This window comes from Bufo bufo, chromosome 2, assembly GCF_905171765.1.
Source record: "Bufo bufo chromosome 2, aBufBuf1.1, whole genome shotgun sequence".
Lineage (NCBI taxonomy): Eukaryota > Metazoa > Chordata > Amphibia > Anura > Bufonidae > Bufo > Bufo bufo.
The window spans coordinates 213,640,616-213,654,367 of record NC_053390.1 but is presented as its reverse complement, the minus strand read 5'-3'; the positions used below and the strand labels follow the sequence as shown (position 1 = coordinate 213,654,367).

Genomic DNA, 13,752 nt, shown 5'->3' with positions numbered 1-13,752 from the left:
CGAAAAGCTGCCAGATCACTGCCGGATCCAAATTATAGTTAATTAGGATCTATCTGGTGGTGATCTGCTGAATCCGGCAATGCCGGATCCAGTGAACGCCAGCAGGCTGTTCTCTGCCGGAAAAGTCAACCAGAGATGTGAACGCAGCCTAAACGGGACATCAGGAGAGGTGATGAGTGCGCTTTAAGCGATATCAGAAAATGAACTTTATGAAAGAATGACCATACATGATTCATGCTGATGCAACAGAACACCCTAAACTGTGGTTCTGAAAGATTTTAAATATCTCTGCCCATAATCACCTATACAGCTTAGTATTCTGTATATCAGGATCCATTTGTGTACACTCTCGCAGGATTGACCAATGTGGCCGTGTAACATGTACACAGGCATTTGAATCATGATCGAATATAAAAGGACAGGCTGATGATTATTAGAAAGTAGATGTTCTACCAACTTAGTTCTGTCATGGTGGCTCCATCATTTATCGCTCCTTGCCATCCCATCTTGGACTTTTGTTACATTTCAAAATAAGCCAGAAAATCAGAAGAAAAGACCAGTAGAAATCAAATAAATAAAAAGAGAAATATCGTACAAAGCAAAAGCTTCTCTCACAACTAAAGATTCTCAACGTATAAAAAGGGGAATCCCTTTCTATTTCTAATGGATACCATTACAGCATTACCTCTTCATATTGATGAGCATCTGTTGAGGAAACTAGCAGCATTATGGCATAAAAAAAAAAAAAAAAAAAAAGTACCGAATAATTACCTCCACTAGGTCAATATCAAGGTGGAGAAAATGGTTGAGATCGGTTTCTTTGTTTTCCATACACGTTTTCTGTGCCACTAAGTGGTAATCACCTTTACAGTTGTCAGGATGAAAAGACAAAGAAAATAAAAATAAAAAAGCACCAGGGTCCTTACAATCAGAAGCAATGTCCCAATGTACATGTGCCCTTCTTGTTCAGAAGCCAAAGAGAAGTGCGAAACCATTCATTTTTTTTTCTTTTTTTTTGGCAAAGTGCAACTTACACCTGTTACTTGCAGTCCGCCATGGCTGAAAGGTGCAATGACAAATGAGGGACATTTAATTCAACGTCCCTCTGCAGTTCTCCGCTCCACAAAGGCAAGGAATCTTTACATCCTCTATGGGAAACTTGTAATCGTATGTGATCTCTTCATTCACATTGATGTACTGTTTGGAGTATATGACAATCTTCTTTTGTGACTCCACAGTGATGACCTTTGCGTAGCAATTAGGCTGAAAAACAAAGAGTGACAAACATTTACACGTTAGAAGCACTAAAACATCGACTTGGCACTGCCATAGAAATGAATGGGGGAGTGCTGCACATGCGCTGGGAGCTCTTGTTCCCTTTGGGGGCTCTGCTCTACAGATGGGATCCTAAGGATATGCCATCAATGTCTGAGGTGAGACATCCCCTTTAACAGGGACATAAATATGAAAGGTCCTTTGTACCACTTTAATACCCCTCAGCAGTACACCCTAGTTGCTGATGTTTGCCTCTGAGGGTAAAGCCTTGTTCTCATGCTGTTTTTGGTCTCCGCTTCCTGTTCTCATCAAGTTTTTGGTCTCCGTTTAATAAATAAGCCTTTACCCATAGGCTATAATGGCATCTGTTTAAAGAGAATCTGTCACCAGTTTTATGGTGTCCTAAGTAAGGGCAACAAACTTGTGACAGATCTCCTTAGCAAAATGCTGGGTCCCCATCTTAAATTGACTTAGCCATTTTGCTAAAATCTTGTATTGAACAGCTGCAGCGCATGCAATGTATCCTGAATATTCATGAGTTCCTGATTTTCTCCGCCTCCCGTTTTCGATTCAGATGGGAAAAAAAAAAAAACAGTCAGAGGCAGGGGGCTGAGAATGCCAGAAGCTCATGAATATGGGGGCTCAACGGCATGTGCTAGAGCTGTTAGAGCCTAGTAGCATGAAACTACTTCGCTACCAACACCGTACATGTACGGCGCTGGTGGGGGTCTTTAAACATCTGTTTCAAACAGCAGAGGCCCGCATATAATGTCCGCAACCAGCAATAATGCAGATTGCGGACATTAAAGCCTTTAGATGCACTGTTCAAGTGTGATCACGGCATCTAAAGGGTGAAAAATATGGAAGAGCACACTTCTGGGTTAGGACTTGCATCCCCGTGTGGTGATCGGGGATGCCGGTCATTATTTTTAATGGGCTCAGTCTCGCTGAAAAAACCAAGTGTATTAGAGCTGCAGTTCCTATGTTGACCAGCAGGTGGCAGGCCAACATAGGAGATCAGCAATTCGAGAATTACTTATACTTCTTATGAGTGTATAGTAATATTCTCTAAAAAACAAAAGTGGTGGACATTGTAGCCTCCTAGAGGGGCTAAAAATGTTAAAATCACCCCCCTTTCCGCAGAATTAAAAAAACAAATATATCACCACTTCCAAAAACGCCCATACTATTAAAATCTAAAAATATTTTTCCAATACAGTGAATGGCGTCACAGAAAAAAAGGTATCGAAATGGCCGATTCACCATTTTTTCATCGCTTCTCTTACCCCCCAAAAAATAATAAAATGTTATCAAAAAGACACACACACTCCAAAATGGTATCAATAAAAACTACAGATCATCCCGCAAAAAATTAGCCCCCAGACATAACTATAAAAATGTTATGGGGGGTCAGAATATTATGTAGAAATATAATTTTTTCAAAGATCTAATTTATTTTTTCAGTATTTAAAGAGGACCTTTCCCTGCTCCTAACATTACAATATTATTACCTGACAGTTTAGGGACGCTTTTTCTTTTTCACATTGGCTGCTCTGTTCCCCGCTGTGACCCTGTTCACTTTTACCGCCCTGTATGCCAATTTGCAGCATCGGTACAGAGAGGAGGAGGACGGCCGGGTTTCGCAATGGGCGTCTCCTTCTCCCTGGCTGTGAGCTGCCCAATCGCAGCAGAGAATGTCACAGCCAGGGAGAAGGCGAGCTTTTTTTTTTTACCTCTGGCTGTGACGCTCTCCACTGCGATTGGGCAGCTCACTGAGAAACCCGGCCGTCTCCTCCTCCCTGTACCGATACTGCTAATTAGCATACAGGGCGGCAAAAGTGAAAGGGGGGCACAGAGGTGCAACAGAGGAGCCAATGTGAAAAAGAAAAAGTGCCCTGACATCTCCTAATAAAGCCCTACATTGTCAGGTAATATTGTAATGTTAGGACCAGTGAAAGGTCCTCTTTAAACATATACATTAAAACCTACACATATGTGGTATCGTTTTAAGCTACTTTCACACTCGCGTTTGGTGCGGATCCGTCATGGATCTGCACAGACGGATCCGTTCAGATAATACAAACGTCTGCATCCGTTCAGAACGGATCCGTTTGTATCATCTTTAACATAGCCAAGACGGATCCGTCTTGAACACCATTGAAAGTCAATGAAGGACGGATCGGTTTTCTATTGTTTAAAGAATTTGAGAACCGCACTCTATTAGTTCAGCGTTTAGGTGCCAATCAAGGGCTATGAATAGCCGGTAAATATAGAAGTAAATTTGAGGCACACAATTTTTCAATTTGTAATAGGGGCATTTATTCATTAGCATATAATGCTGTCATCCATAGGCCCAATCTTTTTCAGATTATGCACATACTGGCAGAAACCGTACGTTTCGGTCGCGCAGGACCTTCATCTGCGGTTTTATCTGCTCAGACGGATGTGAGTGGGTGAGGCGCTGGATGCATCGAAAGTAGCCTTAATCGTACTGACCCAGAGAATGAAGGGCAGAGGTCAGTTTCTCGGTAGGTACAAAAAAGGTAAAACTGTATACTATACATATTAAATGGTGGCATTAGAAAGTACAATTTGTCCCGTAAAAACAAGTCTTCATATGGATATGTGAGCGGAAATAAATAATAAAAAAGTTATGGCTCCAGGAAGACAGGGAATAAAAATGAAAACGCAAAAAAACTAAAAACCTCTGGTATTCTAAGGGCTAAAGGGACTTGCGGAGACTGTGGTCGCCGTGTGGTCCCATGCCAAATTAGAGTAGGCCCCACTCGAGAAGGCAACCTTGGTGTGGTGAGTGGGCTTATATATTTTGATCAAAACGTATACCAATGCCACGTGTACAGTACGTATAGCAGGGGGCTGTATACTATTTATTATAACAGAAGCGGTTATAGATCAGTGCATAGCATATGGATGTGAGATTCGGGTTTGTTTCTTTTTTTGAATCTGTCAGCAGATTTGTACCTATGAGACTGGCTGACCTATTACACATGCACTTGGCAGCTGAAGGCATCTGTGTTGGTCCCATGTACAAATGTGCCAGCATTGCTCGGAAAAACGAAGTTTAATATATGCAAATGAGCCTCTAAGGAGCATCGGAGGCACTGTCGTTACACCTAGAGGCTCTGCCCTCTACCACTGCTACACCCGATGTACTTTGACAGGGCCAGGCAGTGATCACGTTTACACTGCCTGGCCCTCTCAATGTGCAGCAGTTGCGGGCACATGTGAATATGGGACCAACAGAGACTTCTTCAGCTGCCAAGCGCACATGTAACAGGTCAGCCAATTTCATAGGTACAAATCTGCTGGTGCCCTTTAATGGATATGAGACAGGCTTTTCAACAGCTTTCTATGATGCTTCTGCACCTTAGCTTTTTCAACAGAAGTTTAGCTGCACTTTAAGTGGATGCCATTATAGCCTATGGGTGCCGAATGACACCCATAGGCTATAATGGTATCCGTTTGATGATTATATCTTGAAAAGCTTTTGAATTTATGACATGTACATTGCACATACAGTGCCATCAGTCACTCACAAGCTACCAAAAGAAAAAATGGAAACGTGAGGTCATGAAACCTGATAAAATCTCAAAGCCAATGACAAATGCACAGGAGGGTGAGAACCTCTGGATGTGAATGATGTTAAAAACAACATATAACTCAAGAGCATAAACTGTGCTCGCCATCATGCATCCATGTAAATGAAAGAATCATGTTGATCAGCTGAGATCAGATACTAAGGTATTGTTTGATGACCTTTGCATTAGTCAATTCGCACCGGTACATTTTCTGGTTTTCATAGATAAGCCCCTACTTGTGAGGGCTATTTCTTTACGACATTACAGACAGAGCCAAAACCTGCATCATTAATCCTCATGCCCTTTCATCACTGCCAACAGAAGTAAACCATTTATTTACAGCTCAATGAGACAAACCTTAATCTACTGTGTGGTTGCTGAAAAAGAGAGAGAACAACTTACATTACAACTATGGTTAATAAACCGAGCGAAATTCCCACATTTTGTGGCATCAATGATGGTATCATGATCCACCCTAAACATGTAGCTGCTCCCGATCCCTTCATCCTCGTATCGCTTCTCCCGCATATCGGCAATGACCTGACATGAAACAAAGACAATTATTTCATTTAATTGAACTTAATAATTCATGGCCTTGGAGTAGAAAAAAAAAACAATGGAGCAGATTTACTAACCTTGTATAGAAAGAAGTGTAAATTTAAAGAGGCAGTCTAAATCCCAGGGTGAGATTTAATAAATGATAAATCTCCCCCACAGTGCCTCAGGCTGGATGATGAACATGTTGCACGGCTAGACACTTGAATATAACTTTATGCTAACTATTAGATAGTTTATGTGGTCACAGAATTTTTTTTGCTAAATTTTGCAGCACAATGGCACATTTAGAGCCACACTCGTTCACTGAGTGAAGCAAAGTGGATTACTTTTTTTTTGGTGCATTTGCCTCATAAATATGTCAAACAAGACACAACATTTTGCGCCGAAAAATACACCATATTTTGGAAAAACAATAAGCCAGAATTCAGCTGCAGCCAAAGTAATAAAGGAGGTCTAAAGTCCTGTGTGCAACTTTATCTCACCTGACGAATATTCTGTCCCACATACTCAATGACCATCTCATCCGCAGCAATCGGCTCCATGGCAAAAAGACCCCAGTCGTGAATATGGCTCTTGCAGAAACGGATTTTCTTCTTGCGGAACTGGAAGGAGCAAAACAAGTTTTTGCAGATGTCTACACATCAATTTTCTGTTTGCAACTGATTAAATGCGAAAGTCAAATGGTGGTATGCCGTACAACACTGCCATTTAAGGCCTCATGCACGTGGACATTCATTTGTTTCCATAGGGCCGCAAGAAATGCGTACAGCACACAGATGGCATCTGTATGTCCGTCCCACAACAGAAAAAATAGAACATGTATTATTCTCATCTATTTTGCAGACAAGAATAGGCATTTTTACAATAGAGCGGGACGTGCAGGACGGGAAACTGCGGGATGCACACCATTGGTATCCAAAACAGATACGGTTTTGTTCATGAGGTCTTGCAGAACTATTTTCCTCTAAAAGTACTGTTTCTAAAAGGAGAATAAAGTGTCTCACAGATCTACCATGGATGCTGCAAGATGGTTTTCACACTACAGACCCATATTGCAGTCTATGTCAAGCAGTACAACATCAGTGTACAGAAGTAAAACATATTTACCAACCTCTGCACTGAAATGACAGGGTGAGAATCTGTGGACTAAACCGGTGACAATACAATTTTGATGCTGTTGTGTATTATTTTATTGTATGCTATATATTGTATACTGCATAAATTTATTGTAATTCTTATTGGATTCTATAAAAACTCTGATTAAAAAAAAACTTCCATAAATACCTTGAGTTGATTAAATTTAAGCAGATCACTGTCGCAGCTTCCAGTGAAGGAGGAGAGCAACCTACGCTGTTCTGATCTTCTCTCGGAGCCGGCTCTGGTTGAGGTGTGAGGCTGCGCTGGGATGCTCTTCCCCTGGACATAATACAAAGAGGTATTTGTGAGACACATATAAAGAGAACAGTAAATGTACAAGACACCATGGCTGAGGTCCAGCTTGTCTAACAGACATACATGGAAACTGTCATATTGTGATGTGTTCCTATCACCCGTAGTAGCTACTATTATCAGAGGTGTAACTAGAAATGACTGTGGCACTGTATAATACTGTTGAGGGGGCGCCGACAATAAAATCTGTTCGTCCTCCTCCTGGGTGGGCCCCAAAGCAGCCGCTTCCCCCATAGCTACACTTTTTGCCTTCTATTCTGTACTTTCCATGCAAGGTACAGCAATTTCTTACCTGGGTATCATTTAAAGGTTCTTCAGTCATAGAACGATTGTTGATGAGGTATTTTGCCTTGTCCTTACGATCAATTTTATAATATCCCTCACTACGAGCGCATCCAGTAAGATGATCCCGTAACCCATCATCTCGTTTCTTTTTCTTGGGGGAAGAAACACTGGTTGGTGGGGAAAAAGTCAAGGAAAATACACACAAATGTCTTCTTGTAGATGAAAGAGTTCATAGCCTGAAACATATTCTGCCTATACACTATATATCCAGCTATAAAAACAGCAAATTGGAATGAGTGATTACTGTTTATTTGCAATGAGGAAACTCGAATATATTATAGATATTATATTGTGATATATTAGAAAAAAAATTATCTTAGATGTAATTTAGTGATTTGGCAGAAATCGCAGCGTCTAAACATTTCTGGGAGCAACATGTCCCCATCAAAATCTCCAAGTAAAGTTTGACAGATAGGGCATGCAGAGGATTCACAGCCCTCAATTTCCACAGCACTTATACAAAGTTTTCTGGAGCCAAACTCACTAGACCGTAATCTAGCTGCCACATGTGAACAGGACTTTACAGTGCCAAGGGCTGGCACAAAAGCTAAAAGCATACAAGAAAGGAAAGGCACCATACACAGAAATAATTCCCATAATAGGAACTATTTTTCCTAAAGAGAATTGTTCTTACTGTGAGAAATATAGGGGGAGATTTATCAAAACTTGTGTGAAGTAGAACTGGCTTAGTTGCCCATGGCAACTAATCAGATTCCACCTTTCATTTTTCACAGCTCCTTTGGTAAATGAAAGGTGGAATCTGAGTGGTCAGTCAGTTTTCCATTAAACCATCTTTAATAAATCTCCCCCATAGTGCGTTAACTAATCTCCCACATGCATTATTCTGAGTGGTAAAATAGTAACTTTTACCAGTAACTAAACTAGGCCATACATTAGGGGTTCCAGGCAGCAGTTTACTGAAAGGCTTGCTGTTCACCGTTGGTCTATGAAGATCATTTTGAACCACAATTTCATAGATTAAAACGTCAAATATGCGATCTTTCATGCTTGTTTCTGCTGTAAAAAGGCTGTGTCGGGAGAAATTGGTCTAAACAGGCATTTTCTGACAGTCCAAAATCTCTATTGTATGACCAGCAGAGATAAAAGTCAAAGGACCAATTCACATGTCCGATCATTGTGTAGAATGGTATTTTGGTCCAGTTCTCACGCTATACTAGCCATTCAAGTCAATGGGACTGCAAAAAAAAAACGGACCGCACACAGATGCCATCCATATGCAGTCCATTTAATCACAAATGGTTGCTAGGAGATGCTTAAAGGGCATCTGTCAGCAGATTTGTACCTATGAAACTGACTGACCTGTTGCATGTGCGCTTGGCAGCTGAAGGCATCTGTGTTGGACCCATGTTCATATGTGCCCGCATTGCTGAGAAATATGAAGTTTTAATATATGCAAATGAGTCTCTAGGAGCAACAGGGTTGTCGCTATTACACCTAGAGGCTCGGCTCTCTCTGCAACTGCTGCACCCTCTACACTTTGATTGACATTCTCAGGCATGATGACATTTATGCCCCTGTTCCTTTTTCGAGGCTTATTTGCATATATTAAAATATAATTTTTCTCAGCAATGAGGGCACATATGTACATGGGACCAACACAGATGCCTTCAGCTGCCAAGTGCACGTGTAAAAGGTCAGCCAGTTTCAGATGTACAAATCTGCTGACAGATGCCATTTAAAGAGAATCTGTCACCAGTTTTCTGCTGCTCTCACTTATAATTCCTAACAGCTCCAGCACATGCCAATGAGTCCTCATATTCATGAGCTCACGGCTCTCCCCACCCCCTGCCTCAGATTGACAGTTTATTTCCATATGAATCTGCAGCAGGTGGGCGGGGAGAGCCAGGAGCTCATGAATATGGAGACTCATTGGCATGTGCTGGAGCTGTTCAGTACAAGATTTTGGCAAAATGACTGGGTCAATTAAAGAAAGTGACCAAGCACTTTGCTGAGGAGACCTGTCACTAGTTTATGTTGACCTTAGTTAGCACACCATCAAACTGGTTACAGATTCCCTTTTAAGAGAACGAAAAGCAGTTTTTAGTTTTTCATGGGTAACAAAAAACAGATGACATACCGATGGAATATGGACAGGAAAAAAAAAAAGACGGCAAGAACACCGTCTAGGACAGGGATGCTCAACCTGCGGCCCTCCAGATGTTGTAAAACTACAACTCCCATCATGCCCTGTTGTAGGCTGATAGCTGTAGGGCCAGGCTGTCTGGGCATGATGGGAGTTGTAGTTTTGCAACAGCTGGAGGGCCGCAGGTTGGGCATCCCTGGTCTAGGACAACTGGGTGAAAAAACGAGATTTTTGTATAACTTACCAGTAAAATCTCTTTCTCGCTCTTCCTTGGGGGACACAGAAGACCTTGGTATAGCTCAGCTCCCTAGGAGGCATGACACTAAGTGAAAACTGTTAAGCCCCTCCTTCAACAGCTATACCCTCAGCCTGGAGAGAGAGACTGACAGTTGCGTGTCCAAGTAGTGAGAAAAGGCAATGTCCAACAAGTGGAACCAACAAGCCAACTACCCAACGGGGTAAACCAAGTCCGGAAACCGTGTAGAAAAAAAACAATGAATGGGTGGGTGCTGTGTCCCCCAAGGAAGAGCGAGAAAGAGATTTTACTGGTAAGTTATACAAAAATCTCGTTTTCTCGCCCATTTTCCTTGGGGGACACAGAAGACCTTGGGACGTCCGAGAGCAGTCCAAGAGGGGGGGGGGGGGACCACAGCTCCAAGGTGAAGCACCCGAAGGCATCAAGGAACCGCCGCCTGCAAACCCAGGCGGCCCAAGGCAGCATCCGCCGAAGCCCGAGTATGCACCCTGTAGAACTTGGTAAGGCGTGCAAAAAAGATCGGTGGCCACCTTGCACAATTGCACGGCCGAAGCTCAATGCCTCCGGCCCAGGAGGCACTGACCGCTCTGGTGAAATGAACGGTGACACCAAAGGCGGAACCCTGCCCTTGGTGCGGTAACCTCAGCAAAAGCCATTCTGATGAAGTGGAGGAAAGCCACCCTGGAGGCCGTCAAACCTTTGCGCGGACCTCCTGGAACCACAAGAGTCCGAGCGTCGACAAGAGCCGGTGATCTCCAAGTAAAACTGCAAGGCCCAAACAACGTCCAATCGGTGAAGTGTCCGTTCCCGGGGGTGGGAAGGGCAGGACGATAGCCTCGTTGAGATGAAAGGCAGATACCACCTACAGAAGGAAGGGACGGGATGGAGAACAGCCCTGTCCTGGGGAAGGACAGAAGGCTCGGAACAAGAAGGGCCGCCATTCAGACACCCGTCTGAGAGACACGATGGCTACAGAAACACAACCGTACAGGACAGAAGGAGTAGAGAGAACTTCTGTAACGGCTCCAAGGGAAAGCTTGGAGCGCCGAGAGCTCAGTATGTAGTTCCCAGGGCGGTACCGGGGGACGGTACAGAGGAACCAAAGAGCCACTCTGTGGAAGAAGGTCTTGACAGGAACAAGAGGGGCCAGGGAACGCTGGAAGAGGATGGACAGCGCCGACACTTGACACTTCAAGGAACAGAGTCCCAGTCCCAGGTCCAGGCCGGACTGGAGAAGGACAGAACCATGGGGAGAGAAAGGCAGAGTGGGGGAATGCCCAGCTTCCCACAGAACCCCAGGTAAGAACACTAAGTCCGACAATAGATCCTGGACGAAGCATGGTCGGGATCGAACACTAGCGTGCCCGCTGGAATCGCGTGGGCAAGCGGGAAAAAAACCCAATGTGATCAGGCGCAGACCAGTAACACGAGCAGAAGAGTCCGGCAAAACTGGTCCCGTCGGCCCCCGAACAACGTCGTCCCGTATCCACCCGGATTGGGGGAGCAGAAGGACAGACGGAAGGAACTGAAAGGGTCCGCCCAGCTCCCGACAGATGCCAGGACAAGACAGGCTAAAGTCCATGTTGATGTTGCCACCAGAGGAAGGGGTTCTACAGTCCCGGTGTGGGAGATCTAAGGACAATCTTGACCGAAGGGTAGTCCTCCCACGTTACCGAGAAGGTAAGTCCACAGCAGGACCATCGCCTAGAATGGAAAACGCAATCTGCACCCAGCGGGAGGACAGAACGCGGTAGACCCGGTAAATAGGCACACAGCTAGTACAGCCAGTGTGAGCGAGGGAGACGGTATGAGGCCACAAGGAACACCGGTACCATCCAAGTGAACAACCATGCTTTCCCCAGAGCGGAGGGCAGTGAAGGAACAGCCTCTGAAGCCTGGCCGGGGCAGAAGCCACATCGGAGTGATATGCCCCGAGTGGGAGCTAAAACAGAGCCGGCAAGAAAAAGCAGTCGAGACAGAGGCCGGCATAACACCCTCCAACCGAAAGGAGGAGTGGGTAACAGGGAAGTCATAGTAGGACAGCTCAAAAGCAGAACACCCGGCTCACTGCCTCGCAGAAGGCGAATACCCTGAAGAACCCAAAGTGGAGGTTCCCCGGACCTGGATTATTCGAGCATGCAAGAGAAGTTGGGTGACCTTTCCGAGAAGAGCGGCCCGAACCTGGTAGCAGAGCAGAACTGAAGCGCAGAGGGCACCAATAGGAAGGACTCATACCACACTGCATCCGAAGAGGAGGAAATGGTAGTAGGCGAGGGAACCGTAGTCCTTCCAGAGCCAACGTAGAATTCGAGTGGCGCTGCAGACAGCACTCTCGTCCATGTGACCGCTTGCGCAGGGAAGAAATGCCGCGGGAGGACGAATGGGTACGCATCTAGGAACCACGAACACTGCACAGGTGGAAGGGCCAACGAACATGGTGGATACCGTCACAACGGAACCGCAATATACAATCCAAACCCGAGAATGAGTACCGCCTAGCTCGGTGCAGTAGAGAGCAAGTAGAGCCCGTCCGGGTCAGGTGGAAGCAGAATGATCTCTTCAGAGAAGAGTGCAAGGCTTGCGGCAAGCATCGTATCCCATGGGAAACAAATATGTCGCAGGAGGAAGGGAGGCATACGTACGAGCAGCCCTGTAAGCAGTGAGAAGGCCAACCCACCTACGGGAGGAGAAAGCATACACGGCCCAAACAATGCGCAGAGAGCACAAGAACGTCCGCTCACCGCAAAATAGTCACTCAGCGAAGGGGGCCAGCCACAGAGTCCCACAGTATCTACGGAAGTGCAAAGTGCAGCCTGAAAGGGAGTTATGCACAAGACTAGTACGGCATGCGATGGAACGCAAGCAGTCCGCCCAGAAAGGGGGGAAATATACCTGGCAAACACTGCAGTCGGCAAGAGTGCAAAGGCCCGCCCCAAAAGGGGGTGATGCCCAAGGCCAGGACATATCATATTCCTCCCAGAAGGGGTCCATGCATATGGCCGCACAGTATCCAGCAGGAACGCAGGAGGTCAGTCTAGTGAAAGGGGGACATGCACAGGGTTATCCTAGCATTAAGTGATTGTGCAATAATCCACCCAACACCGAATTTCATGAGAGTGCAACTACTCCGCCAATGAAGGGGACATGTACGAGTCCAGCACAGCATATACAAGGACAGCCGTGAGTCTCGTGAGTGTGCAAAATTCCGCCCATGGAATGAGGGGTGGTCATGCACAAGGTCAGCACCGTATCCAATGGGAGTGCAAGCATTCCACCCATGGAAGAGGGCCATGCTCATGGCCAGCAACGTATCCCGTGAGAGTGCAGTATTCCGCCCAGAAAGGGGGGTCATGCACATGGCCAGCAACATACTGGCGAGAGAACAACCACAGTCAGTGACAGTGTATGTAGGCCGCCTGAGGAAAGGAGGCATGCCCATGGCCGGCAGCGAATTCAGTGAGAGTGCAGCACACCGCCCATGGAAGGGGGGTCATGCACATGGCCGGCAGCGGATCCAGTGAGAGTGCAAGCACCCCGCCATGGAAGGGGGTCGTAAAAATCTAAATTTAAACAAGGAGAAAACAGCCCTGTAGAGCAGGGAGTGTCTTGCCTCCTTGGACACCAAGCAAAAACTGTCAGTCTCTCTCTCCAGGCTAAGGGTATAGCTGATGGAGGAGGGGCTTAACAGTTTTCACTTAGTGTCACGCCTCCTAGGGAGCTGAGCTATACCAAGGTCTTCTGTGTCCCCCAAGGAAAATGGGCGAGAAATTGTGTTTTTCGTGAACAGAACACAAGTGAGTTTTGAATAAGCTATACGTGTTTCAAAGTGGAGCCGACGGAACCAATCATTTTTTAGTTCAAAACTACACATTGCGTCCATAGCGCACTTGTACAATACAGGACTATTGTATCATCTTATCTATCTATTGCACTGTTCTCTTCTATTTTATCATAGACTATTAATTACCCATATTTATTATTATTTATTCATTTTGTGTCTATTTTGTAATATTTTTAGGCTATTCATTCCAACCATTTTAGGAACATATGTATGGTGTCATAATTTTACGTATACATTAAATTCTATATGATCCCAATATACTGAGTGTGCCCGGTTACCTTACGACATCCATCTCAGACACTGTCTGCATATTACTAGGATATGC

General features: G+C 45.0%; 1 protein-coding gene across 1 annotated transcript in view; it reads right to left on the bottom strand.

Annotated features, from left to right (window-relative positions):
- Positions 1 to 970: 970 nt before the first annotated feature.
- Positions 971 to 13,752, bottom strand: part of SETD1B (SET domain containing 1B, histone lysine methyltransferase) — a 79,786-nt gene continuing 67,004 nt past the window's right edge. Inside the window, exons 14-18 of the mRNA XM_040416136.1 lie at positions 7,174 to 7,340; positions 6,717 to 6,848; positions 5,915 to 6,034; positions 5,277 to 5,414; positions 971 to 1,263 (exon numbers count right to left, since the gene is read on the bottom strand). Coding sequence (XP_040272070.1) covers positions 1,090 to 1,263; positions 5,277 to 5,414; positions 5,915 to 6,034; positions 6,717 to 6,848; positions 7,174 to 7,340 — 731 coding nt within the window. The 3' untranslated portion in view covers positions 971 to 1,089. The remainder of the gene's footprint in view (positions 1,264 to 5,276; positions 5,415 to 5,914; positions 6,035 to 6,716; positions 6,849 to 7,173; positions 7,341 to 13,752) is intronic.